Source organism: Schistocerca nitens, chromosome 1 (genome assembly GCF_023898315.1).
Source record: "Schistocerca nitens isolate TAMUIC-IGC-003100 chromosome 1, iqSchNite1.1, whole genome shotgun sequence".
Lineage (NCBI taxonomy): Eukaryota > Metazoa > Arthropoda > Insecta > Orthoptera > Acrididae > Schistocerca > Schistocerca nitens.
Window position 1 is genome coordinate 749637011 of NC_064614.1, and position 26734 is coordinate 749663744.

General features: G+C 37.9%; 2 protein-coding genes across 2 annotated transcripts in view; one reads left to right on the forward strand and one right to left on the reverse strand.

The window, feature by feature from the left end:
• Positions 1–2396: 2396 nt before the first annotated feature.
• LOC126260633 (cytochrome c oxidase subunit 6A, mitochondrial) lies at positions 2397–7375 on the reverse strand. Its single transcript, XM_049957974.1, has 3 exons — positions 7222–7375; positions 6990–7141; positions 2397–2582 (listed from the first exon to the last, which is right to left on the reverse strand). Exons 1-3 carry the CDS (start codon positions 7283–7285, stop codon positions 2493–2495), a joined length of 306 nt encoding a protein of 101 aa, XP_049813931.1. The 5' UTR covers positions 7286–7375; the 3' UTR covers positions 2397–2492.
• Positions 7376–7644: 269 nt separating this feature from the next.
• The window catches only part of LOC126198562 (serine/threonine-protein kinase S6KL), a 71773-nt gene continuing 52683 nt past the window's right edge, over positions 7645–26734 (forward strand). Inside the window, exon 1 of the mRNA XM_049935032.1 lies at positions 7645–7920. Coding sequence (XP_049790989.1) covers positions 7831–7920 — 90 coding nt within the window. The 5' untranslated portion in view covers positions 7645–7830. The remainder of the gene's footprint in view (positions 7921–26734) is intronic.

The following is a 26734-nucleotide window of genomic DNA, read 5'->3' on the forward strand; positions in this document are numbered from 1 at the left end:
ACACTGCAGCCTATTCTACTTTACAAAATGGACAAGTCTCTGACTCCCAAGTTCTGTGATTAGGCGTGGAGGTCCAACACCTTCACACTTTTCACTATTCTTCAGACACTTTCCATACAACCGCACGATAGCAGCATGCAAAAAGCAAAGTTTTTCTAGTTAGGCAGCAAAATAACTGATGAATGCTGAAGCAGAGAGAGTACAGTTACAATAGTTAGTTGCATGTCCCAGAGATCATTTGAACAATTCTTTTATCAAAGTAATGTGGAATCAGTCAGTTTACAGTATATGTATACCATTAGTGTTAACATATATAAAAACCAAGCCACAGGCTACAAGTTTTTAAATAAAAATTAATTCATGGAATAGGGGCTGTTCAGGAGAAATGATTTTATGTTAGACTGGACTGGCTAAGATTTGTTACCTGTCAAACATTTTATGTTCGTGGGCAAATGATTGAAAATTTTTTTTGCTGGATACTGAACTCCTTCCTAAGTCACTTGACAGCTTTAATAATGGGTGATAAAGATAATTTTTTGTCTGGTGCTACAATTCTGGACATCACTGTTGTTCTCAAATGATTATTTATGACAAATTTCATTACAAATCTATGTATTATGCTGCTGCATTTAAAATGCTTAACTCCTTAGAGACAGATCTACATAATGACTGCAGTTGAACATTACATAATATTCCTACTGATCATTGTCGTGCCATAATAATCTGGTTGGCAATGGATTCTCCCATTTGTGGCCTGTATCACTGCTAGAATGATTCATTAATTTCTGCTCTGCTTATGTACTTTCCTTACTGTGTCATGCCCACAATCGGTCTAAACAATGGATAATGGTCACATTTTGGCTTATCAGCATATTTCACTGTGTGAACCATCTTGATAATACATGACGAATGTTGTTGCAAACTCACTCAAATACACATGGGATCTCATTCACCTAGGCTTAATTTACTGTTGTTCATTCTCAGTTTCTATTACATGGCCCACTTTCTTTCCATTTTCGACTTAGATACCAATTATCATCCTTTATTTTCTCATTAAATTTTAGTGTGTGCATTATTATCCTTTTCTTTTCAACACTATTTTTTGTCCCTCCCAACTACCATATCTCTCTCATCTGTTCCTCACAAGCAGTTTTACTTATCTTTGAGTCATTATTTTAATGTGGCTCATTGGAACTACCTATTCATCCCCCCCCCCCCCTGCCAAAAGGCTTTGTCGCAGTTATTCCTTCCTTGCAGAACTTCGATATCATCCTGCCTGGTTTTCTACCTCTAAACTGAATTAAAGGATTTAGGGGTCATGATGGGAGTTTTAATGTTTTTTCAAGTTATTTTTAATGTGCATTTGTCAACACTTCTGCAGATTATTTTTTTCTTTTTTCATTTCCACTGCTGGTAAGTTAACAACAATTACATTTTAGAGAATACATGCTGAATGAGAAAAATAGCTCCAGCCCACAAGTGGGGGAGGGTGGGAGAGGCTGAGAGGTAAGAGTTGGTAGCCACCAACTTGATCTAATCCAATGATAATCATTCATTCACTCTTCTATTTAAATATATTATGTCTAAAGGCTAACAATTTTAATAATGAAAGTGGTCACACTGTTGTACCAGAGAAGAAAAAAATGGAATAAGATGAAAATTTAAAGTGACTTCAGGAAAAAGGAATTTTAATTGTAGAGAAGCTGGAAATTAATTTTGTTTTGTAAGGAAAGGAAATTTAATTTCGGCTCTTTCCTAATTGAATCTTAGTACTTGTTTGTGTATGTTCATTTTGGGCCATTCACATCACACAGCAATAAATTGTCCTCAATGCTGCAAGTCACTGCAGCTACAGTAGTAACAGCAATCCACATTAGCAGTTGTGTTCTTCACAGTTCACCAAAGCTGCCCATGTTAGACGTCCAGAACTACATAATATCTCATTTCACAAAAATATTGCAGCCCACCTTGTTTGATGAAACAATATTTACAAATTTTATTAACTCATCATAAACTTTTTTATACACCAATTTTTAAGCAAAGATGGGCCAGTACTTTCTCTTAGGTTTATTTTACAGCATACTGTTCACTTACCTCCTAAGAATTCAATAACTGTTGCTTAAAACCATTGGAACAGCAAACTAACCCAAAACAAGAGAGCTGTGTGCTTTGATCTAATGTGCAATATATTCATGTTAATTATTCTTCTCTAAAGAGGAGAATTGAGACTAAAATGATTTTACATTTCTCATTTGAAGCTGGTGTATATGCAAATCCTTGCATTCACTTTGGTCGAGCTATATTATATCCTTGAAAATGTAAGTACATGAGGCATTGGATTGGAAGCACCCATTTTCAAAATTTGATTAGGATTTATTAAACCTCGACTAGATATGTCCTTTATTGTAAGCTGTTTATTGCTATATACATATTAAACATCCATCCAATACAATAATGGTTCACTACACAGCATTTTGAAATAAGTAAACAATTCAATGGTGGGCATCTTCATAACCTTCAGGGAGGGCATTTGTATGAGGATTATGGAACAGGCTCTTGTTTCCGTCACCCCATGGGAACCTCTGAAAAGGAAAAGTTATTACAACCTCAGTCACATATATAGTTAGTTATGCATTCAAAAACATAAGCTGTTTTGTACTGTTACAACAAAATTACAAGACTACTCAAGTAAATATAGTACTGCCTTTTGACTAACAAATGTTGCCATTAAAATATGTATTAATAAATATTGAACACAATCATATACAACTACCATTCTTTAAGATTTAAACTCTTGTATCTATTCAAGGTAAAACCTCTACTGTATAATACACACACATATATTTCCCCTTAACTCTGTAGTTCAGCTATTAGTCCTGTGAATGTTTTCAAACCTTATTCTAAAGAGCCCTATCTGGTAAGTAGCCATCAGGCTGGTGTTACCAGTTCACTTGGATGTAGGTTCCCCAATCATACTGTAATCATCGGTGGAGACTTTAATCACCCAACAATTACGGTTTTGTTAGTGGTGGGCATGATAAGACAGCCTGTGAAACTTAACTAAATGCCTTCTCTGAAAACTACCTAGAACAGATAGATAGAAACCCTACCCATGATGGAAATATGTAGGGTCTAATGGCAACAATAGACCTGATTTCTTTGAGGATGTCCACGTCAAAACTGGTATCAGTGACCATGATGCGGCTGTTGCAGCAATGATTACCGAAGTACAAAGGACAACTAAAATAAGCAGAAAGATATATATGTACAGAAAAACTAGATAACAAAACTATTGGTGTCATATCTCAATGCTGAACTTTAAATTTTAAGCACCGATCAGGAGCATGTAGCTAGGAACTCTGGCTCAAGCTTAAAAGAATAGTTGACCACACATTGGATTGGTATGTACCCACTAAAACAGTTCATAATGGGAGGGAACCTCCATGGTATACAGTCACTGTAAAGAAACTTCTAAAGAAACAGGTATTACAGCATAATAAGTGTAAAAGTGTAGGGTTATAAATAGAGACTCTGAATGAAATGTGTTTGGCTGTCAAGAGAACAATGAGTGATGCCTTCAGTGAATACTGTAATGGAATACTGTCAACTGACATTTCATAAAATCCAAATAAATTTTGGTTGTATGCAAAGGCTGTTATTTGCATCAAAGTTAGTGTGCAGTCATTAGCAAACGAGATAGGAACTGAAATTAAGATTAGCCAAGCAAAAGCTTGAAATGCTTAACTCTGTTTTCAAATGTTCCTTCATATAGGAAAACCAAGGAGAATTGCCACAATTTAATCCTCAGTGGTGTTTAAGAAACAGCTGAAATCATTAAAACTGAACAAAGCTGCAGGCCCTGTCAAATTCTACACTGAATTTGTGGCTGAATTAGCCCCTTTCTAACTTTAATCTATCTCAGACCTCTTTAACAAAATACTGTGGTCAGTATTTGGAAAAAGGCACAGGTCACACCCGTCTGCAATAGGGTAGTACAAGTGATCCACAAAACTACTGCCCAATATTCTTGCCATCTATTTGTTATTGAATCTTAGAACATGTCCTGAGCTCAAACATAATGAGGTATCTTTAACAGAATGATCTCAATGTTAACCATCATGGATTCTGAAAACATCAATCACGTGAAACCCAACTCACTTTCCTCATGTAAGATACTGAAAGTTTTGAATCAAGGCAACCGGCAGATGCAGTGCTTCTTGATTTCCAAAAAGCATTTGACTCAGTACCACACCTATGCTTACTGTCAAAAGTACAATCATATGGGGTATCAAGTGAAATGTGTGACTGAATGGAGGACTTTTTTGTGGGGAGGGTGCAGCATGTTATCTTGGGCGTAGAGTCATTGCCAGATGACGTAACTTCAGGTGCGCCTCACAGAAGTGTGTTGGGACCCTTTGTGTTCAAGTTGTATATCAACGACCTTGCAGGGAATATTAATAGTAAAATAAGGCTTTTGCAGATGAAGTTATCTTTAATGAAATACTATCTGAGAGACGCTGTGACATAAATATTCAGTCAGATCTGGAAAAGATTTCAACGTGATGAGGCTGGCAACTTGCTCGAAATATCCAGAAATGTAAAATTTTGCACTTCACCAAATGAAAACAATGCAGTATTCTATGACTATAATATCAGTGAGTCACTGTTGGAATTTGCCAACCCGTACAAATACCTGGGTATAACACTTTGAAGCATTATGAAATGGAATGACCACATAGGTTCCGCCATGGGTAAAGCAGGTGGTAGGCTTCTGTTTATTGGTAGAATACTAGGGAAGTGCAATCAGTCACAAGAGAGACTGCTTAAAAAACATTAGTACATCCCATCCTAGAACACACACACACACACACACACACACACACACACACACACACACAGCGGGAAGGGGGAGAGGGGGAGGGAGGGAGAGGGAGAGGGGGGGGGAGAGAGAGAGAGAGAGAGAGAGAGAGAGAGAGAGAGAGAGAGGGGGGGGGGGAGGGGGGAGAGAGACAGAGAGACAGAGAGAGAGAGAGAGAGAGAGAGAGAGAGAGAGAGAGAAATCATTCTTCCTGCATATTATCTGTGAATGGAAGAGGAAGAAACCATGACTTGGGTAGTACCGTCTGCCATGCATCTCACAGTGGTTTGCAGAGTATAGATGCGGATGGTGCCTATTCTCATTTTGGAACTGACTAAACACTTTTGTATGAACTGTCGATTTCATTGTACTTAAGTTTACCAAAGCTCATTATTTCACGATAGAATGATCACATGCCTTACTAATTTCAAATACCATTGTGGTTCCAGAAAGAATTTTCACTCCTCAATAAAGTGTGCACTGTTAGGTCCCAGGCTCAAGTCCTGGTGCGCCAGAGTTTTAATGTGTAAGGAAATTTCCACCAAGGTGGTGATAGTTTTAATACATGCTTCACCTATTATTTCCTTGTCATTTATGGGTATGAAACTCATTTACAAGGTAAATGAAACAAAACTCTGGAAGGCTATTACTAACATTTATTTATAAAGGAGGTGACTTTATATTTAATTCCTATAATATTTGTGAACTTCCCAAACCTAACAAGCATCTTTTTTTGACACTGAGTACTGTAAATTACACAGGCACAAATAAGTTAAACTTGCTGAAATAACACATACTTTCAAAAACTACTTTGATTACTGACATTCAGAAGAACAAAAATGATTAAAGTTTCAGATAACATTGTTTACTTTTCCACATAATACTTCCAAATTTCCATATACGTGTTCCGCTATTCCACAAAGATTTCTGCTTCTTTTCTCATGTGGTGCCTATGTATTTAATAAAAACGCACCACAATATATCAGTTTTTGGCAAAAACTAGGGAGAATGTTGCCTCACTTTGTCAATTACTTACCATGCAATGAAGAGATGAAAAAACTGTCAAAAATTACTTCCTTGATTCGGCAAACAATGAGCAATGTTTGATTTGTGTGTTTAATTAGCTAACTGTTTCATTTCTTCATATACACCTCTTCCCAATTGTCACCATGTGGCTTCACCTTCCATTTATAGGGCTATTTTAATACCACTGCTCAATCATCCCAGGAATGGAAATAATTTGTTTTGTCATCAGTGCATAATGTACACTGGTGTTGAGAGCATAATTACAGGTATTAGTTTTTGCACTTGATTGCACTATTATATGCTTCATAAGCTATCAATCTTAACATACTTTCTAAATAATTGCTGCAATTTCCACTTCAACCATTGAGCACTGATAACCAATTGTGCTACAGCACAAATATTTTATTGTGCCTTATGTTGTAAGGCTTGGTGACCTACTATAGGATTCAATTCCCATTTGATCCTAGGATATTTTCCTATCACTTATTGGTTTCGCCTCTGGCAATATTTCATTAATGTGAAATACCAGATAACAGAATGGTTTTGGAGTCCATACTGGCATGTCACACTTTCCCCCTATAACTGACGTGGTCTGATGTGTGGGGGTGAAGGCTGTAGAGACCAAACCAACAGTTATCTTTTTTTCTGCAAATCAAACACTAAAGCACTCTGGCAGAAGCCCAAAGCATATAGTATCCAAGCCAGTTATCTTATAAATACTATTAACATTGTCACTGCTGTGCAAGCATGTCCTCTGCTGTCAATGTAGAATAGATAAAAATACAGGTTTCAGCAAATATCTATATCATAGGTAAGAAAACATTGTCCAAAATATGTAGAAAGTTGTCGGGTTACCACAGCATATCCTTCCAACATTAAGTGGATGAGGATTTTCATACTTACAACATGATTCACCTGTGGCTCCATATATATGGCTAACTTAACCTCAATTACGTGCTCCGCATTATGCCTAGATTTTTCGATAATTTGGCAACCTTTTTTTTTGTTAACTATTTTTTTGCCTCTCAAGACGGTCTATATGTATTCTGAAATCTTTAGGCAATAAGATAATATGAATGATCTGTTTCTTTACATATCTAACTACCTTTGTTCTCAGTCTCAGATGTTCATAAGGTATAAATTCTGGTCGGTGGTGAGGCTCTTCCTGATGCTTGAGCCAAGCATTTAACATACACAGACCAACCGCTGGTAATGCAACGAAGAAAGACAGATTTTTCCACAGCTTTACGCCACCCCCTGAAACAGTTTCAGTATTCCATTAGATAAGAGTACTTATACAAATGGCCAAAATTGAAAATAATATATGCGATGAAGACCTCCATGGCCCGCAACAGCTGAAGGGCCTTTCACAGCTGCAAATCTCGCTGCAGACAGCAACATCTTTCTTCTCCAAATGAGTCTCTTGCACTCTTCTCTCTTGAAACACGAATCACGAACAAGGACTTCCTTCGACAAAGATGAAAATTTAAGGGCTAATTGTCGCCAACATTTGTCATGTAAAAAAATCAGTGTTGCCCTTATTTAAAGCGCTTTATTTGACAGATATGTACATTAGTACTAATCAATTAAAGAGCTACTGCAGTTATTGAAATAATAGATTATTTTAAATTATTGCCACTTCGCTACTGTATCTTGCAACGATATTAATGTCAAATTTTACTTTGCAAAGTACGATGCGAGATCACAAACATCTGAGAAATGGGTCAGCTCTGAAAATTATAGGAACAAAATCAAGCGCTTTCTAATTCTAATAAATGTGAAAACTTCAATTTGTGGATATTACTTCTCAACAATAAATGCCACTGCATGGGAATCCTACGACCACTGCACGTTCTGTTATTCCGTCCGTTGATTAAGTGTGTTTCTTGTAGTAATAAAGTATTGTTATTTGCCTGGGAAAGCATTATAATTAATGTCTAAAATTTATGGGTAACATTAATCAGAAGAAATCTTGCGAAATAACGCCAAAATATGCCAAAAAATCTAATAAATCACATGAGCAGTACTCAAGCGAGGTAAATTTAAAAATATAACCTAATCTATGCCTGCAAATCGAATTAGTTGCTGAACAAGTTAATGTTATGCATATAATTTATGACTATGAAATGCCCAATAAAATAACTTTCTTGCCTATTATGGCATTAATACTGTCTTAGATTTCATATCGTATGCAAACTGGACAAATGCGAAGTTCATCTTTTCAGCTTAGTGGAAAACAACTACTATAACACAGTACAACATAACATCAATAGCGCCAAGCAGTGGAAAAATCTTTGCCGTTTTGTTAAGCGATAAGGATTCTGAGGGATCGCTGAAGTCCAGCGACGAGAGTTCGTGTCATTATGTCTAGCGCTTTTGCACAGTGTGCGACTCACAGATCCTACAGCGTTTAGTCTATATCGTGCATACGTATTTTCACTTGCTCAGGAGTAATATAATTGCTCATTCACTGTGGTTTAAACACTGGTCTAAATACCACCAACCACAAAATAACGTGTTCGTGAATGGTTGAAAAAAAAAAAAAAAAAAAAAAAAACAGATAATGAAAAAGTACAAGTTGCAACGGTTAGCTCTTCTTGCGGAAAAAAAAATAAAATCATTTACCCTTTCCTATCATTGTGTGTTCACAATGTTAATTACGGCTGATTTACCCAATCAGAATTGGTATTGCCCCCAAGGTATAATCAGTTGTGTTGTCCTATAGCTCATGATGGACTGCATATAGGCTAATCTTTTGAATGTAAATATGTATTTTTTTTTATTTTCTGTAATACAAACAGAGAGGAAATTAATCATAACATAATTATAAAGTTGTTCATACTTCATCAATAAATAACTATCAGCACAATAAACTACAGGTATTTGAAATGTGGTACCAGTGAAGAATGCTGAAAATAAGACTGGTAGTTCAGATAGTGATTGAAATGGTACTGTATTGATTGGGGAGAAAATGAATTTATAGTAGGCCTACAACTCACTAAAAGAAGGAATCAGTTGATAGGATGCATCTTGAGGCACAGTAATTGTGTTCAAGATGGTGAAGGTTGCAATAGGTATGCAGATGAAGATGCACAGGGCAGAACAGCATAGAGAGCTGCATGAAACATGTCTTTGGATTGATCACATCAACAACACAACTTAGCAGATAACATTAGTTACAAACTAAAATATTTCACAGATGATATAGTTATCTATGAGGGATTGCTGTCTGCTAAAAATTGATGTACTATCCAGTTATACCTCAAAAAAATAGTATCCTGGTACAAAGACTAGCAACTAACTCTTATTGTAAAGAAATACAAAGTTGTGCAATTCATAATACACAGAAATGCTGCCATATTAATGAGTCAGTCATGTCGTAGAACTATTTGGGAATTATAATGTGTAGAGACGACAAAATGGAATGATGATAGGCCTATAGCTACAGTTGTAGGTAAAGCAAATGCATTAATTGGTGGGATACTAGGAAGCTACTGGTTATCTGCAAAAGAGATCGAATTGCCTGTACTTGAACACTGTTCAAGTAAGTGGGATCCATATCACGTCAGACTAACAACAGACACTGAGTATATACAACGTCGGGTGCATTTGAATTGTAATAAAATGTAACAGAAATATTGATGAATCTTAACAGGCAGTAAGTTTAAGAAATTCACTGTATGTCTTAAAAGAATCTGCTAAGGAAACTTAAAGCACTGCTTTTCAGGGCAAAAACTATGAATATTCTTCAGCTCCCATTTATTACCAATCCTATGTCATTGACAATCCAGGGCTGGATAGATTACATATCTGTCCCGTAAAGACAGCATGGAAAAAAATAAGGTTAATAACAGGTCTTGCAGAGACATGAAGTAGTCATTCTTCCAATGTTTTATCTGTGAATGCAACTGAAAAATAACCTAATAAATAGTGCAAAGAAAAGTGTCCTTTGCCATACACTTCACAGTGATTTTCACAGAAGTATAGATTTGCAGATGAAGTTAAATATTCACATAAAGTAACAGAGAAGCTATAGGCTTCAAAGGAGGACTTAGAGTCTGATAAACAGCAAAGTAAAATTTGAAAGCAAACTGAGTAAATTTCACCTTGGCAACACCTTCTATTCCATAGAAGAATTTCTATTACTGTAATGTGTGAAAGGTGGTGGATACGACTTACTAATTCATAACATCTGTATATCTTTTTTTTCTTTTTGGGAAAAGCCCTTAGAAATGTTCAGAACGTAACTATATGTACAAATGAATTTGTGATGTGAATGTGAAATGACTCTTTCCACATCGTTACGATGTATCATACAAAGTGATCTGTGGAACATGAAACTAACCAACTGATAATAATACTGTGTAGTAAGCAGATCATCAGAAGCTTCTGGGATGCAATAATAAAGGCTCCATGCATGATAGATTTATTTATATCTAGGTCTGTATGAGGGATTAATTCAATGTTCCGTACTTTGTTTTATTTTGGCAGGTCTAATATCTAAGAAATTACTCAGTCTACAGGGGTAGTAATATAACTATATATACAAGTTGCATTCAACAAATACATAGTAGTGAGATCTTCTTTCTGAAACTCATGCTCCATAGGATGCTAGATAATGTCTTTATAACAGTAGAAGATAATGTTAAATTAACTTGGATATATATTGAATCTATATTTGATTTTGGCAAGAGTAACTATAAAACACAGAATAAAGGCTGTTGGAGCCTTCTGTTTACCATCAGGCACACACAACTGCAGAGGGAACTGAACTTTTCATAGAACCCCTAATACCACTAGTATGTATGTATGTAAGCCATCCCACATAGTTGGAGGTGATATTAATTCCCAGCAGATGTGTTGTTGGCATTGTGGTGTTGTCTTTAGTCTGAAGACTCCAGGCTAGTTTGTCCAGTGCAATCCTCTTCTCTGAAAAACTATCATATCTATAGCCACTTAAACCTATTTAGCCCAAAGACTAGCTCTCCATGTTAGTTTTCTCTGTGCAAGCCTCTTCATCTCTGTGTAACTAACAGTATACAGCCATTTAAACTTGTTTACCATGATTTTTACCCGACACACCTCCTTCCATTGCCCACACTTTGTTTCATTGCCATACTGACAATACCTTGATCTGTCAGGATGTGTCCGATCAACCGATTCCTTCATTTAGTCAAGTTGTGCCATAATTTTGGTCCCTGTAACTTATTTCTGATACCTTCAAAACTTCAAAAAGTTAATCAAATGCACACTGTCAAATGCTTTCTTTGAATCTGCAATTGCTAGAAATGTAGGTTAGGGTTTCGTCAACCTGTCTTCTAAGATAAGTCACAGGGTCAGTATTGCCATGCGTGTTACTGCATTTCTCTGGAACCTAAACTGATCTTGCCTGAGGTTGACCTCTACTTGTTTTTCTTTTCATTTATCAGTATTTTGCAACCATGATTTATTAAACTAATGGTATGATAGTTTTCACGTGCAACACTTGCCTTCTTTGGAATTGGAATTATCACATTCTTCCTGTAGTCTGAAGATATTTTGCCTGTCTCATATATCTTGTACACCAGATGGAATAATTTTCTCGTGGGTACCTTTAAAAAGGATCTCAATAATTCTGTGGGAATATCATCTATTCCAGGGGCCTTATTTTCAGTTAGGTCTTTCAGTGCCATTTATTTCCAGTTAGGGCTTTCAGTGCCATGTCAAATTCTTCTCACAGTATCATATCCCCCACTTCATCTCCACTTACATCCACATGTCTTTCTATAACATTGCACCCTAGTTTGTTTCCCTTATATAGTACCACTATATATTCCTTCCACTTTCCAGCTTTCCTTTTTTGGCTTAACATTGGCTTCCCATGAGAGCTCTTGATATTCACACAGCTCCTTCTCTTTTCTGTAAAGGTCTCTTTAATTTTCCTATAGGCAACATTCCTATAAAAGAACTGACTGTAAAAATTATACTTTTTCAAGTGGCAAAAGAGATGATAAATATCTAAAAGCATTATTTGTAATGTTAGTAGAAGAGACAAGGCACAATGTAAGTCGAGTAGACTTGACACTAACAAAGAGATTGATTCTTTCTTTTCATGTTTGCCTAGAGTCTGTGATAAATGACCGTGATGACCTTGACATAGTTTGTAGCAACAATGGCCTCCAAGCTTTAAAGGGGTACAAAAATAAAAATAAAAAAATTGGCATGTTCCGTGAAATGAATAATGATGAGGTTTTCACATTTCCCAGCCAGGAGATAGCATTATTTATGGGCAATGAGCATGTATAGAAAATGTGGCTAAAGTTCAAGTGGCAAATAAATAACCAAAATTCTAGGCGCCTTTGATCAGCACTATCTAACAGAAAATCAACATTAAATTCCTCATCAACTATGATTATCCAGTTAAGTGTGAATGATCTTATTATATCTTTCTCTTGCTGCTTGCTGTTGGTGGCCTATAAACTGTCAGTACTACAAGCGGATGTGTTTTCTGATTCACAGCTGTAGCACAACATGCAAAGAGCTGTTCAACACAACAATCATTAACCTGAAGGACTTGACACTTGATTTCTTTAACTGCATAAGCTACTATCCATTTCTTCTTACTAATCCTACAGTAATATGATATTATCTTGTATACATCAAGATTAATCAATTGCATTTCAGTGATTTCCGTGTAATGCGCTGATATACAAAAGTCTGCTGACATTCCATATATCCTTACATTTTCCTGTATGGATATGAGTAGTTCATTCTTTTTATTAATGAACTTTCTGATGTTTTGATGGAAGACAGTAAATTAATTTTGTATAATATCCATGGCTATATTGTAGCTGCAGTATTTTGTTTTTCCAGCATCTGCTTTAAATGCAACTATATTTACTATACTTCTCTGTCTTTTGAACGAATTTGCCCTTCGAAAACAAAAGAAAGAAAAAAACTTATGGAGCATATTGGAAATTACTGGGATAGGGTGGATACTACCTTGATCAGAAAGGATATCTTTAATAATTAACTGTGCTGGTAGTGTCTTACCAGACACATTCAGGTGCAAATCATACTAAGTTTGATCTGACTAAATTAGGAGAGTTGCATCAGTCACACCTATGTGCGAATGTTCATCTTCCCTGGGTGATCTTTCAAGCTCTGCATTGTACATTCCTCCAAATACTGCATCCAGGACTTATAATGCTGCTCAAATTGCACATTTTGTTCACAAGAGAACCCTCACTACTAATATTGTCTTCCTCCTACCATGCCATCTGTGCAGGTACAGGCCAAGATATTTTATGAGCACTCTACATGGTTATCATGTCGTAAAGAGTTCTGCAGCTTCTCCCTGATCTTTTCTCTGATTTGGAAATATTGACTGTACACCAGTATTTGGCCTAACCAACTTGATGTTTTAAGATAAGCTGCTCTTTTTTCTTTATTATATAGTAATAGTGATAATCAATGCATCTCTAGACCACCACCACCAGCAGCAGCACCACCACCACCACCACCACCACCACCACCACCACCATCCTCACCACTGCTGCGACCGCCACCACCTCCATCACCACCACCACCACCACCACTTGTTAGAGTTTCATAACACTCACTGTCACTTTCCCAACTCCCATCTTTTCTCCTTTCCATTTTTTCTTTTCCTGTCCCTTTGTGTTATGACCAGTAAGTGCTTTTCCATTGCCTGTTAGGCATTCCTCAGTTTTTGAACAGTTTCCACATTTTCATGTTTCATCTGCAAGTTAGTACTGACACTACACTTGGGTTATAGACTTACCATTCAAGGCATATGGAGAATTGACTTCTAATTAACTACTGCATTCAGTTTCCCAAATGAACTCCAAACTATTCTTACCATCCTATTTATTTCTTGAAGCCTGTATCCATTTGCTGTTTTCAGTTGCCCAAAATGTACATTTTTTTCAAGTGTTTCATCATTGATCTTTACTATTTACCTACCAGCATACTGACTGAACATTATTTTAATGTTGTTATAATTAATGTTTGGGCCTGTTGTCATACTTGCTGTGTTTGGTTCTTTTATTCTTTGTTGAGGTTCTCTTGAATCCAAAGCAAACAGAACAGTGTCATTTGCAAATTGGTGGGTCAGATAATATCTGCTTATGCATATTTCTTCTTCATTCCAGTTTAATAATTTGAAAACATTTGTGAACAATGCTGAATATAGTTTTGGTGATAGTGGAGTTACCTTGCCTAAGTGCTTTTTCAGGTGTGATCTTTCCACTCTGTTGATGTAATTGAATAGAAGCTGTAGCCTTACTGTATGTATTGACAACAAAATGCCAAAGTTTGAAGCATCCCTAAAAAAGCAGTGGAGCTCACATAATACGAGGTACAAAAAGATGGCTGAAATCCAAAATAGACAGCAGTGAAATATTTTTGGATAAATTTAAGTGTATATTGAAAGGAGAGGGAAATGGTAAATGGAGGTTGCAGTATAGACAATGTCTAAATTGACTGCACACTGTGCTCCACATGCTGTCCACATCTCAGCAGAAGACATGGCATTTAAATACACCAGCAGCAGTTGTCTCCACAGTCTGGTATCTATAGGGCTTGCCATACTCCTATAGAGGGCGCAACAGGTGCCATCAGTGTGTGCCATCTGTGCTTCTGGTCACTACATTAAAACTTATTTGTCTGCACATATTTTGAAAATGCTGCACATTGAGCTCTGCCACAAATCTACTACACACCTAGCACAATGCAACTGGTCAGTGAATAATATTAATGTAATGAAAATTCAGTGATTTATATACGAGAGAGATTGCTGGGACCGTGACAGCAGAAACTGTAAGTTAAGTATATCTTCCATTACTTTGTAGATAGTGTAAATAAATGTGTTGATGTTTTATTCATTTATTAAATGTTTGGAGTGTTGTTAGCTGACCTGCCACCTCATACCATATGTGGGCACAACAGAGGAGGTGTATTTGTCACTTAAGTCAGTTGAGATAAGAGTTGAAGTATTATGCAAGATTGGAGCTTGACAAGACATCCTTCTAAGCAATACTAAATGCTTTGTTTGAAAACTGCTTGGAACAGGTAGATCAGAAGCTCATTGATTTGATGGCAAATAATAGACCAGACCCCTCTGAGGATATCTTTATTAAAACTGCTATTGGTAATCAAAAGGCAGTTGTAGCAACTATGTTTACCAAAGTACAATGGGAAATAAAACCAGTAGAAAGATTTAAGTGCTAAGCAAACGAGATAGCGAGGCACTAGTGTCATATCTCAAGGAGAAACATTTGCTTCTGGACTGGAGGATACAGAGGAACTGTGACTTCAATATTGAAGAATAGTTAACAAAGCACTGGATAGACATGTACACAGTGTAACAATATATGATCAGAGGGATCGTCTGTGGTTTGTAATCTCTGTAAAGAATGATACACTGATCAGCCAGAACATTATGACCACCGACCTACTATTGATATAAACGTGTCCAGCCAATAGGAGCGTCACCCAGTGAGGAATGACTGCCTGTCAGACACATACAAAGTGTTGTGCTGTCCATTTGTAGAATGGAGAAGGCATATGACCTATCTGAGTTTGACTGAGGGCAGACTGTGATGGCCTGGAGGCTTGGCATAAGCGTTTTAGAAACAGCATGACTTGTTGGCAGTTTGAGAGTGCAGTGGTGAGTGTCTTCAACACGTGGCAAAACCAAGTTGAAACCACATCCAGAAGTCAGGGGTTGGGAAGCTACCCCTCGTTACAGATGCTGGAAGTCGTAGGCTGGGCAGACTGGTAAAAGAGGACAGTTGGGAACTGGTTTGGCTAACACCAGACTTTAATTCTGGGCAGAGTACAAGTGTATCTGAACACACAGTGTACCAAATACCGATAGGCCTCTGCAGCTGATGACCCATGCACGGCCAGTTTTAACATTGTGACATCAGCAACTATGTCTGAAATGGGCACATGACCATTGGCACTGAATGTTGGTGCAGTGGCAGAGTGTTGCATGGTCTGATGAATCCCGATGTCTTCTTCATATTGCCAATAGGAGTGTGCAGAGCTGTTGTCTTCCAGGGGAACATCTCCCCGATACCTGTATGTGGGTCAGAGACAAGCTGGTAGTGGCTCCATTATGTTCTGGGAAACATTCACATGGACATCCATGGGGCCAGTGGAGCTCATGTGAGGCGCCATGACAGCCAAGGAGTGTCGTATACTGGTTGCAGACTACATACACTCTCTTCATGATGATCATGTTTCCCTGTGGCAGTGGCACATTTCAACGAGATAATGCGCCATGTCACAAGGCCAGGAGTATGATGGAGTGGTTCGAGGAACACAATGTCTAGTTTCAATTGGTCCCCCAACTTGCCAGATCTGAACCCGATTGAACACATCTGGGATATGATTGAATGTGGCATCAGAGGGCATTGCCTCCTCCCTGGAAGTTATGGAAATTAGGTGACTTGTGTGTACAGATGTTGTGCCAACTCCCTCCAGTGACCTACCAAGGCCTCATTGCTTCTATTCCATGATGTGTCATCGCTGTTATCCATGCCGAAGTTGAACATAGTGGCTATTAGATGCGTGTTCATAATTCTCTGGCTGATCAGTGTAAGTGTAAAACAAAGTTTAAGATTATTAAAGATGGAGAGATGCTAAATGAAACATGTTTATGTGTCAAAATGGCAGTGTGTGAGGCATTAAATGACTACCATTACAGAATATTGTTAAAATATTTCTCACAAAACTTACGGAATTTCTGGGCATATGTAACAGCTGTTAATGGTTACCAAGGCTAGTGTGCAGACACTCATAGACGATGTAGGAACAGGAACTGAGAGTAGCAAAGTAGAAGAAGAAATGGTGAACTCCATTTTCAAATATCCCTTGGGAAAGGAAAACGTAGTAGCAATTTTCCTGTTCAGTACTCAGACTACTGGAAAGGCATGTGATGTAGATATTATAAGTGGCATAAAAAAACTTCTGAAATCGTTAAAAGTGAACAAAGCCCTAGGGTCTGACGGGATCCCTATCAAATTATATATAGTATTTGTGGCTGAATTAGCCCCTCTTCGAACCTTAATATACAGTGTCTTCCTTGAGCATAACACTGATATTCATCTCATGAAAAATCGTAGAACATATTCTGATCTAAAAACAGTGAGGTATCTTAAAACAGAATAATCTCCTTCATACCAACCAGCATGGAATCCGCAATAGTCATGTAAAACCCAGCGTGTGATTTTTTTCACATGCTATCTTGAAAAACATGGATCAAGGCAATTGGGTAGATGCAGTATTCCTTGCTTCCAAAAAGCATTTAACCAGTTCCACATAAAAATTATGAATGAAAGCATGAACATTGTTGTTGTTCTTGTAGTCTACAGTCCAAATACAAATTTGATGCAGCTCACGATGCTACTCCGTCCTGTGCAAACCTCTTCATCTCTGAATAAATACTGCAACCTGCATCTATAAGAACCTGCTTGCATATTCATATTTTGGCCTCTTTCTACAAATTTTACTCCTCACACTTCCTCCTATATTAACCTGATGATTCCTTGATGTCTCAGTATACGACTTGTCAACCGATCCCTTCTTTCTACTCTCCTCACTTGTTTTCAATACCTCCTCATTAGCTACGCGATCTATCCATCTAATCTTCAACATTCTGCTGTACTAGCATCACCTTTCAAAAACTTCTGTTCTCTTTTTGTGTGTATTGCTTATTGACCACATTTCACTTCCACACATGGTTACACTCCAAACAGAAAAAATAACTAACACCTGAATTTATATTCAGTGTTAACAAATTACTTTTTTTCTTCTTGCCACTGTAGTCCACAAATGCAGACCCTCTGCTTTGGACATCATCAGTTATTTTACATAGTACAATGAAGAACTAGTCCAAAGTTACAAATTTCACTTTTTTTATTCACTTGATGACTAATTTTGGGCTGGGACCCATTTTCAAATCATTGTAACATAATCAAAAATGGTATTTCTGAAAATGTAAAAAAAAAGCATGATAAAAATGTGCAAACGAACAGTTACAGTGCATACTGATAAATGCATGTTTGGAAATACCATTTTTGACTATGTTGCAATGGTTTGAAAATGGTTTCAGCTTGAAATTAGTTATTGAGTGAATAAAAAATGTGGAACTTACGACTTTGGACTCTTTTTTTGTTGTACCATTTAACAGAAGTTGCTGACCCACAGCTGTTCCAGCATGCTGAAAGTTTGTAAAGTTATTTTAGTACCAAATAGAAAAACTCATCTACTACTTATAACATCCTTTCATAATCTAAGTCCCTCAGTATAATCTGATTTAATTCAACTACATTCCATTGACCTTGTTTTGCATTTGTTGATGTTCATCTTATATTCTCCTTTCAAGACACTGTCTACTCCTTTTAAGTGTTCTTCCAGGTCCTGTGGTGTCTCTGACAGGATTACAATATCATTGGCAAACCTCAAAATTTTTTTATGTCTTCTCCCTGAACTTTAAGTCCTTCTCCAAATTTTTCCTTGGTCTCCTTTACATTCTTGTTCAGCGTACAAATTTCATAACAGTAGGGATGAACTACAACCCTTTCTCACTCCTTTCTCAACCACTGCTTTGCCTTTAATACCATTTGTCTCTTATAATTGCAATCTAGTTTCTGTACAACTTGTAAATAACCATACACTCCCTGTACTTTACCCCTCCTATCTTCAGAATTTTAAAGAATGCAGTACAACCAACATTGTCAAAAGCTTTTTCTAAGTTCACAAATGTTGTAAATATTGCCTTTCTTTAATATGTAGTCCAAGGGTCAGTATTGCCTCGTATACTCCTGCATTTCTTCAGAATCCAAACTGATCTTCCTCGAGGTCAGCTTCTACCAATTGTCTATTTTTCTATAACTAATCTGCATCAGTATTTTGCAACTGAGACTTATTATACTGATAGTTTGGTAATATTCACATCCATGAACTCTTGCTTTCTTTGGAACTGAAGTTATTAAATTCTCTTTGAATTCTGAGGGTATTCCACCTGTCTCGTACATCTTGCATATCAGCCATGTCTTGCTGTCCCAAGGATCTCAGTGATTCTGGGGAATGTCTTCTACTCAAGGGGCCTAGTTTCTCTCTCTCTCTGTCTCTCTCCTGTTTGGTGAATAGTAATACATCCTCATTAAAGAGGATCCATTCCAAATGTCCATTGATTTGTACATAATAAAAGGATTAAGTGGCCATATCCTTGGTGTCCAGATCAGTAACAAAAAAGATACACAGATAACCACATGAAAAATTTGGTGTTACTATTTTTGGAGATACTATTGTCTTATGAAATTATTTTCTATACCTTAAGCAAGTAAAGCATTTATCTAGCATAACTGACCAATAATAACGTTGTGTAAAGTAGATAACCACAAAGCTTTCAGACACCTTTTGAAAGATGTTGGAAATGTTACTTTATTTATTTATTTTATTTATCCATCCGTTGACAATAAATATTGTATGGATGTTGTCAAGCCTTAATGCTATTCCTGGCTAATAATGAAAAGCATTTGCAAAATAGCTTAGTTTTACTCAACATTAATACAAGACACATAACATCTGTGTCGACGATGTTTCCTGGTCTAGGGTTCCAAGTGTCTGTTATATTACTTTTAACATGCTGCAAGCATACAAAGGCAAAAAACTCTGCGTCCCAATTGATTCAAAAATGAATTACAAGCATATAGTGTTAGCCACTTCTGTAAATTATCCAGTTATTGTGATTTGGAACTTCAAACCTCTGTTGTTAGCATTATAAATAAAAATTCACTCTACTACAATCCCCCTTGCTTACTGTGTAGATAATTGTGAAAACTATTATCTGGATAAATTTTAAATGAGCAGTAGGGATAAAAAGCTATTATTTAATGGAAATGTAAGACCAGCATGTTATTTTTACAAGCTGTATTTTTTCAAATAGGGTATAGTTGTTGCAATATAGTTGTTGATGTACATTTCTCCTCAATATTGGAGATCCTTCATGTTTAGATATTTTTAAGATGCTGTAGGAACGAATTCATGAATTAAAGAAATGTGTTTATTTATTGTGTTGTATGATTTGTGCTGGTATGAATTTTCACAACAGTGCAAAATAATCCTCTAGACTAATACCAAAAAATGCTTATTTAATGACTAAGATGGTACTACAAATGTATTTGGGACTGTAGTTGACTGCTACAAAAATTTACACCCTATGCATCTGCAGTATGTTTTATTACAGTAGTAGTTTTGAGACCCATGCTTGTCTGTTACTTAGCCCAGATTGGCTTTGATGACACATTGTTGAAAATGCTACGGTGGGCACACACCATAGTTTGTCATCTGCTTTGAATGCAATAGATGCTGTTTTGGTTTAAAGTATACAACTTCATAGACAACTTAATGTCAGCACTATCTAACAATGAAATATATTGGCCATTCATCATGGAAGAAAAGCATTGTATCATAGAATCAAAAAAATTACTCAGTCCTGGTGTTCAGAGAGAAACTGCAGGACACTGAAGAGAAATTTGTAAGGCAGGCAGGATAAATGGAAAATTTAATTCTTTTTTTAAACATATTTCTACAACACTTTGAATCTTGTTTTCCTCAAAAACAAATAATAGTGAAATCATACAGAAGCAAGGATTTGAGTGAATTAGTTCTGGGATAAAAGTATTTGCCAGTGGAGAAGCTGTAGTCAAGAGCTGAAACTCCATTATGTTTGATATTTTAATCTGTTCAACCTGTTATTTAAAAAAAGTGAAGCAGATGTGCTATGTTCAAGAAATAACACTCCAAGAATGAGGCAAAAACAATTCAGAATGTCATTAAAAAATAGTGATCCAAATGAAATCAACTCTCCAGAAAATAGCTCTGGCAGAAATGGTGATCTTTCAAATCATTGGCCACCAAATTGAATGATCAGTTCCTCACTGTGGCAGCAAATGTTGCAAAAACATACAGATGCGTTAGGTTCACTTGTACAGACATTGCATGCACCACCAATGGATGTAAGTTTCAGAAACAAAACTACAAAGGAGATTACAAAATTCATCCAGCCACTACATTTCCCTCTTGTGTGGGTGTAGTCTTACCTTCATAACAGCAAGCAGAAGGTCTGTTACACAGGCATGGGTCCTACATAAGAACAGAGAAACATAATGTGGGGTCTTACATGGACTTCCATAAATAATCTTCCAGTGACTTTAATGGATGTTTAAAAACTGTGTTTTTCTGATGACACAAATGTACTTTATCAGATACAGTTGTAATGATAGCTGAATTGGCCTACAGTTTAACTCTTAATCTCAGAAAGACTCATATTAAGTGATTTCAGGCAAACAAAAATAACCTCCTCGCAGTGGAAGTAAATATTAATAGCCATACACTAAGTGAAACATCCTTTATAAAATTCCTTGGGGTTCAGTGTGACAATATGTTAAAATGGAGACAACAAATAGTTAAAATAACCAAGAAAACTCAATTTTGAATGTTTTGCTTTAGAAGCATCTCTCACTGTGTAGACAAAAAGACAAGAGCGTTGGATTATTTTACATATTTTCTTATTGTTATATCCTGCGACTAGCGCATGTGCGCTGAGGGAGGTGTCGTCCTGCTTTCAGTTAGAACTGGCCACCAACTGTATCAGCATGGGCTGGCCGCTGGAGGTCACCTGTGGGTTGCATGTGCATGGCGAGATCTCTACTGCACTGTCTACCAGCAACTCATGCAGACATATGTGCAAAGCAGCACTAGCTGGCTCTCTTGTGCGTCTTCCCAGTGTGTCGCTCGCATTAGTGTACTGTGTCGTATTACGTGGGGATCCAAGGAGTCTGTTTTCCATGGTAGTTGAGTCCTTTATGAATAAAGCCATATTTAGGTTACTTTGGATTGATCTGGTGTACTACGCAGTTCCTACACAATTGGTGATGAGGATGGGATGGTTTCTGCATCTGCGATCTTTATGCGCAGTTTCGTTGGGTTTATTCATTATGGACACCATTATACCAGCCCTGATTGAACAGTGTACTTTGGCTGTGACAACCTTGTTAACTTCCATTAACAGACAGGGTATTGTTCCTCCAGTCCACCCACCCACATTCCTTCCATATGATGTTTCAGCCAAAGATTGGTACATTTACAAAAAAAGACTCAGACAGCATTTTTTGGCTTTTGGTGTGACTGACTCAAATTTGTGCAAATCCTTCTTCCTTTCATGGATTCTACCTTACTTTGGCAACTTGCTGGTTTACAAGAGCTGGCAGCTCTTACTTTTGATCAAATGTGTAGTTTATTTTCCAATTATTATCATAAATGAACGCATGTCACAGCAGCGTTAGTTGAATTCTACTGATGCCACAAGAAACCAAACCAGTCATACAAGATCTGGGCAGCCGAACTATATGGCCTTAACTGTAAATATCAATCCATTACTGACCCCCATAATGGCTCTTATGTGGTCTCTGTGGTGCATGATGCACTTATCTGTTTAGCTCTGGACAAGAAAATGTACCAGAAGGCTTTACTGTGTGGAAACCCCCATTGGCTGAAGATTTGCAAATAGCACTATATTTTTAAGGTTTCTTGGGCAGCAGTTGACCAAACTGAAGTGTGGGGTGATGTGGCAGGAATGTCAAAAGATGTTTCCACTAGGATGACAGATAGCTTGCACGAGGAAGTGGCAGTAGCGGTGGCAAACATACGGGCTCAGTGCCAAGCTGACCAAGACTGGGCCAAGCAATCACAGCCACAACTGCCACATCACCTGTGTCAGCATTCTCCATTTCCATCTTGTCCTTTCTGTTTTATCCAGCACGAACATTCAGCATGCCATGAACACTGGGTTACTTTTAATGGTTGCCGGAAGAAAGGCTACACTGCCTCAGTGTGTTGGTCACCAACGGTTGCTCAGGATACGGGCATGGATGTAAACTGTGTGACTCTAATGCTTGCGACTTCCCCCAAATTGTTTATTGAGTTAAGTGTTTTTCGCCAAGTGACCCAACTACGGGTTAACAAAGGCGCTGCAGTGACGTTATGGATTTCTCAAACCAACATGAGTTTATGGTCACCACTGTTGACACCAGTCACACAGAAGCTGGTCAGCTATAACACACAGAGCATTGCACTATTGGGACAATTTACGGCATTCTGTCACATTTTTGGTGGTTGCTGATGCTGGTGTTGAGAATCTGTTCAGGATGGAGGCATTTCAGGCATTTGGGTTTTCTGTCAATGACACAATTCACCTTGTGTCTGATCAGGTACTGTATTCCCAATTGGAAACACTGTGTGAGGAGTTTTTGGAGTAGTTTTTGGAAGACATAGAGTGTGTTATGAATTTTTCTGCTCATATTTCTTTGAAATTCATGGCTTGGCCTTGTTTTTATTGTGCCCATCCTATTCATGTCATCCTGAAAGGTCAAGTGAAAGCAGAACTGGACAGACTTCAAGCTCTAGGGATGATGCAACCTGTTATGGGTAGTGAATGGTTGTCTCTGCTCGCTGTAGGTTGGAAACCTTTGGGAAACGTTTTCTATATGGTGACATCAATACTACTGTCAACATGCAGGCAATCGTGGACATGTATCCTCTTCGATGCCAGGGGGAACTGTTGGCAAAATCATCGGTTTGCCAGCACTTTTACAAAATTGGTTTGTCTGAAGCATATCTGCAGGTTTCTGTGGACTAAGTGCATCAGCGAGCTCTGGTTTTCAATACTCCTTTGGGTCTCTATGGATATTTTCACTTTCCTTTTGGTGTAGCTAGCATCCCTGCTATTTTCCAATAATTTTTAGAGCAATTGACTACAGGTATGCTTGTCCCAGAATGCATTAATTTTCTGGACGATATTGTTGTGATGCGCTCCTCCACAGCTGATCATTTGGAAAATTTGTTCTCTTCCTTGCAATGTTGTTGTTGTTGTTGTTGTTGTGGTCTTCAGTCCTGAGACTGGTTTGATGCAGCTCTCCATGCTACTCTATGCTGTGCAAGCTTGTTCATCTCCCAGTACCTACTGCAACCTACATCCTTCTGAATCTGCTTAGTGTATTTGTCTCTTGGTCTCCTTCTACGATTTTTACCCTCCACACTGCCCTCCAATACTAAACTGGTGATCCCTTGATGCCTCAGAACATGTCCCACCAACCGATCCCTTCTTCTAGTCAAGTTGTGCCACAAACTTCTCCTCTCCCCAATCCTATTCAACACTTCCTCATTAGTTATGTGATCTACCCATCTAATCTTCACCATTCTTCTGTAGCACCACACTGCGAAAGATTCTATTCCCTTCTTGTCCAAAATATTTATTGTCCATGTTTCACTTCCACACATGGCTACACTTCATACAAATACTTTCAGAAACAACTTCCTGACACTTAAATCTATACTCGATGTTAACAAATTTCTCTTCTTCAGAAATGCTTTCCTTGTCATTGCCAGTCTACATTTTATATCCTCTCTACTTCGACCATCATCAGTTATTTTGCTCCCCAAATAGCAAAACTCATTTACTACTTTAAGTGTCTCATTTCCTAATCTAATTCCCTCAGCATCACCTAACCTAATTCTACTACATTCCATTATCCTCGTTTTGCTTTTGTTGATGTTCATCTTATATCCTCCTTTCAAGACACTATCCATTCCGTTCAGCTGCTCTTCCAAGTCCTTTGCTGTCTCTGACAGAATTGCAATGTCATCGGCGAACCTCAAAGTTTTTATTTCTTCTCCATGGATTTTAATTCCTACTCCGAATTTTTATTTTGTTTCCTTCACTGCTTGCTCAGTATACAGATTGAATAACATCGGGGAGAGGCTACAACCCTGTCTCACTCCCTTCCCAACCACTGCTTCCCTTTGATGTCCTTCGACTCTTATAACTGCCATCTGGTTTCTGTACAAATTGGAAATAGCTTTTCGCTCCCTGTATTTTACTCCTGCCACCTTCAGAATTTGAAAGAGAGTATTCCAGTCAACGTTATCAAAAGCTTTCTCTAAGTCTACGAATGCTAGAAACATAGGTTTGCCTTTCCTTAATCTAGCTTCTAAGATAAGTCGTAGGCTCAGTATTGCCTCACGTGTTCCGATATTTCTGCGGAATTCAAACTGATCCTCCCCGAGGTCGGCTTCTACCAGTTTTTCCATTCGTCTGTAAAGAATTCGCGTTAGTAATTTGCACCAGTGACTTATTAAACTGATAGTTCAGTAATTTTCACATCTGTCAACACCTGCTTTCTTTAGGATTGGAATTATTATATTCTTCTTGAAGTCTGAGGGAATTTCACCTGTCTCATACATCTTGCTCACCAGCTGGTAGAGTTTTGTCAGGACTGGCTCTCCCAAGACCGTCAGTTGTTCCAATGGAATGTTGTCTACTACCGGGGCCATGTTTCGACTCAGGTCTTTCAGTGCTCTGTCGAACTCTTCACGCAGTATCATATCTCCCATTTCATCTTCATCTACATCCTCTTCAATTTCCAAAATATTGTCCTCAAGTACATCGTCCTTGTATAGACCCTCTATACACTCCTTCCACCTTTCTGCTTTCCCTTCTTTGCTTAGAACTGGGTTTCCATCTGAGCTCTTGATATTCATACAAGCAGTTCTCTTTTCTCCAAAGGCCTCTTTAATTTTCCTGTAGGCAGTATCTGTCTTACCCCTAGTGAGATAAGCCTCTACATCCTTACATTTGTCCTCTAGCCATCCCTGCTTAGCCATTTTGCACTTCCTGTCAATCTCATTTTTGAGACGTTTGTATTCCTTTTTGCCTGCTTCATTTACTGCATTCCTTGCAATGTAACCTTGCGAAATCTCAGATTTTTCAACCTTCTATTGTTTATTTGGTGTTCGAGGTCTTGTAGGATGGGGTTCTCCCTCTGCTGGACCACATCTCTGCTGTTATGTCTATGCCTTGCCCCTTGTTCATGAAGGAATTTCAGGCCTTCCTAGGGAAGATAGCCTACTACCATAATAAATTCCTGCTGGGGGCAGCCACATTGGCCCACTCGTCACATGCATTGTTATGCAAGAATGTTCCTTTCTGCTGGAGCCCAGATTGCAAGTGTGCTTTTTAAATGTTGAAATCCAACTACTCTTGGCCCCTTGTTTAGTTACGTTTTCTCCAGACCACCACAGTTTTGGTGATTGATGCCTCACAGTATGGCATCAGCATGGTCCTCACGCACCAGTATGCTGACACTGGCCTGGTGTTACTCTCAGGTGGAAAAAAGGCTCTTGGCATCGCCCAGACTTTCAAGAAATTTCTTGTTTAATGTGGCTTCACCTTATGGTTTCACCTTATTACTGACCATAAACCCTTGTTTCCTCATTTAACCCTCACACTTCCTTGCCTGACAGGGCAGCACATTGCCTACAATGCTGGGTGCTGTTCTTTTCTTGCTACAGTTATGAAATCCATTTTCGACCTATGTCTATACATGCCTATGCAGACATCATGCCCAACCTTCCTTTGGGTCTGCTCCTAACTTTGATCGTGAAGAATTGCTTTACTTCCACTGAAATGCACACAGCAATCGATGTTTCCCAGTTATGGGCTCGCGCATAGCAGCTGCTGTTGTTGCCAACTTTGTTCTCTACCAGGTGGTTTGGTTTGTGCAACAGGGCTGGCCAGATAAATAGCTGGGTTAGGCTTTGGACCCTTTGTGCAACTAATTTTCTGTGCGGTATTGCCTGTCTGTTTTGACGATGTTTTGCTGTTGTCCATGGAAGACGTATCTCCCAGAGCAGTTATTCCTGCTGCATTATGGCACGAGGTTCTATCTCTTCCACATCTGGGACATTGGGGAATTTTGCACACTAAACTGTAGCTAG

What these genes read in the sequence shown, in the direction of transcription:
- LOC126260633 (XM_049957974.1), bottom strand. Translation starts at nt 7,285, where the DNA reads ATGTTGCTGTCTGCAGCGAGATTTGCAGCTGTGAAAGGCCCTTCAGCT. An exon ending in AGCTGTTGCGGGCCATGGAG is followed by an intron (nt 7,142 to 7,221) that starts GTCTTCATCGCA and finishes AAACTGTTTCAG; the next exon opens with GGGGTGGCGTAAAGCTGTGG. An exon ending in ATCTGAGACTGAGAACAAAG is followed by an intron (nt 2,583 to 6,989) that starts GTAGTTAGATAT and finishes TTTCCTTTTCAG; the next exon opens with AGGTTCCCATGGGGTGACGG.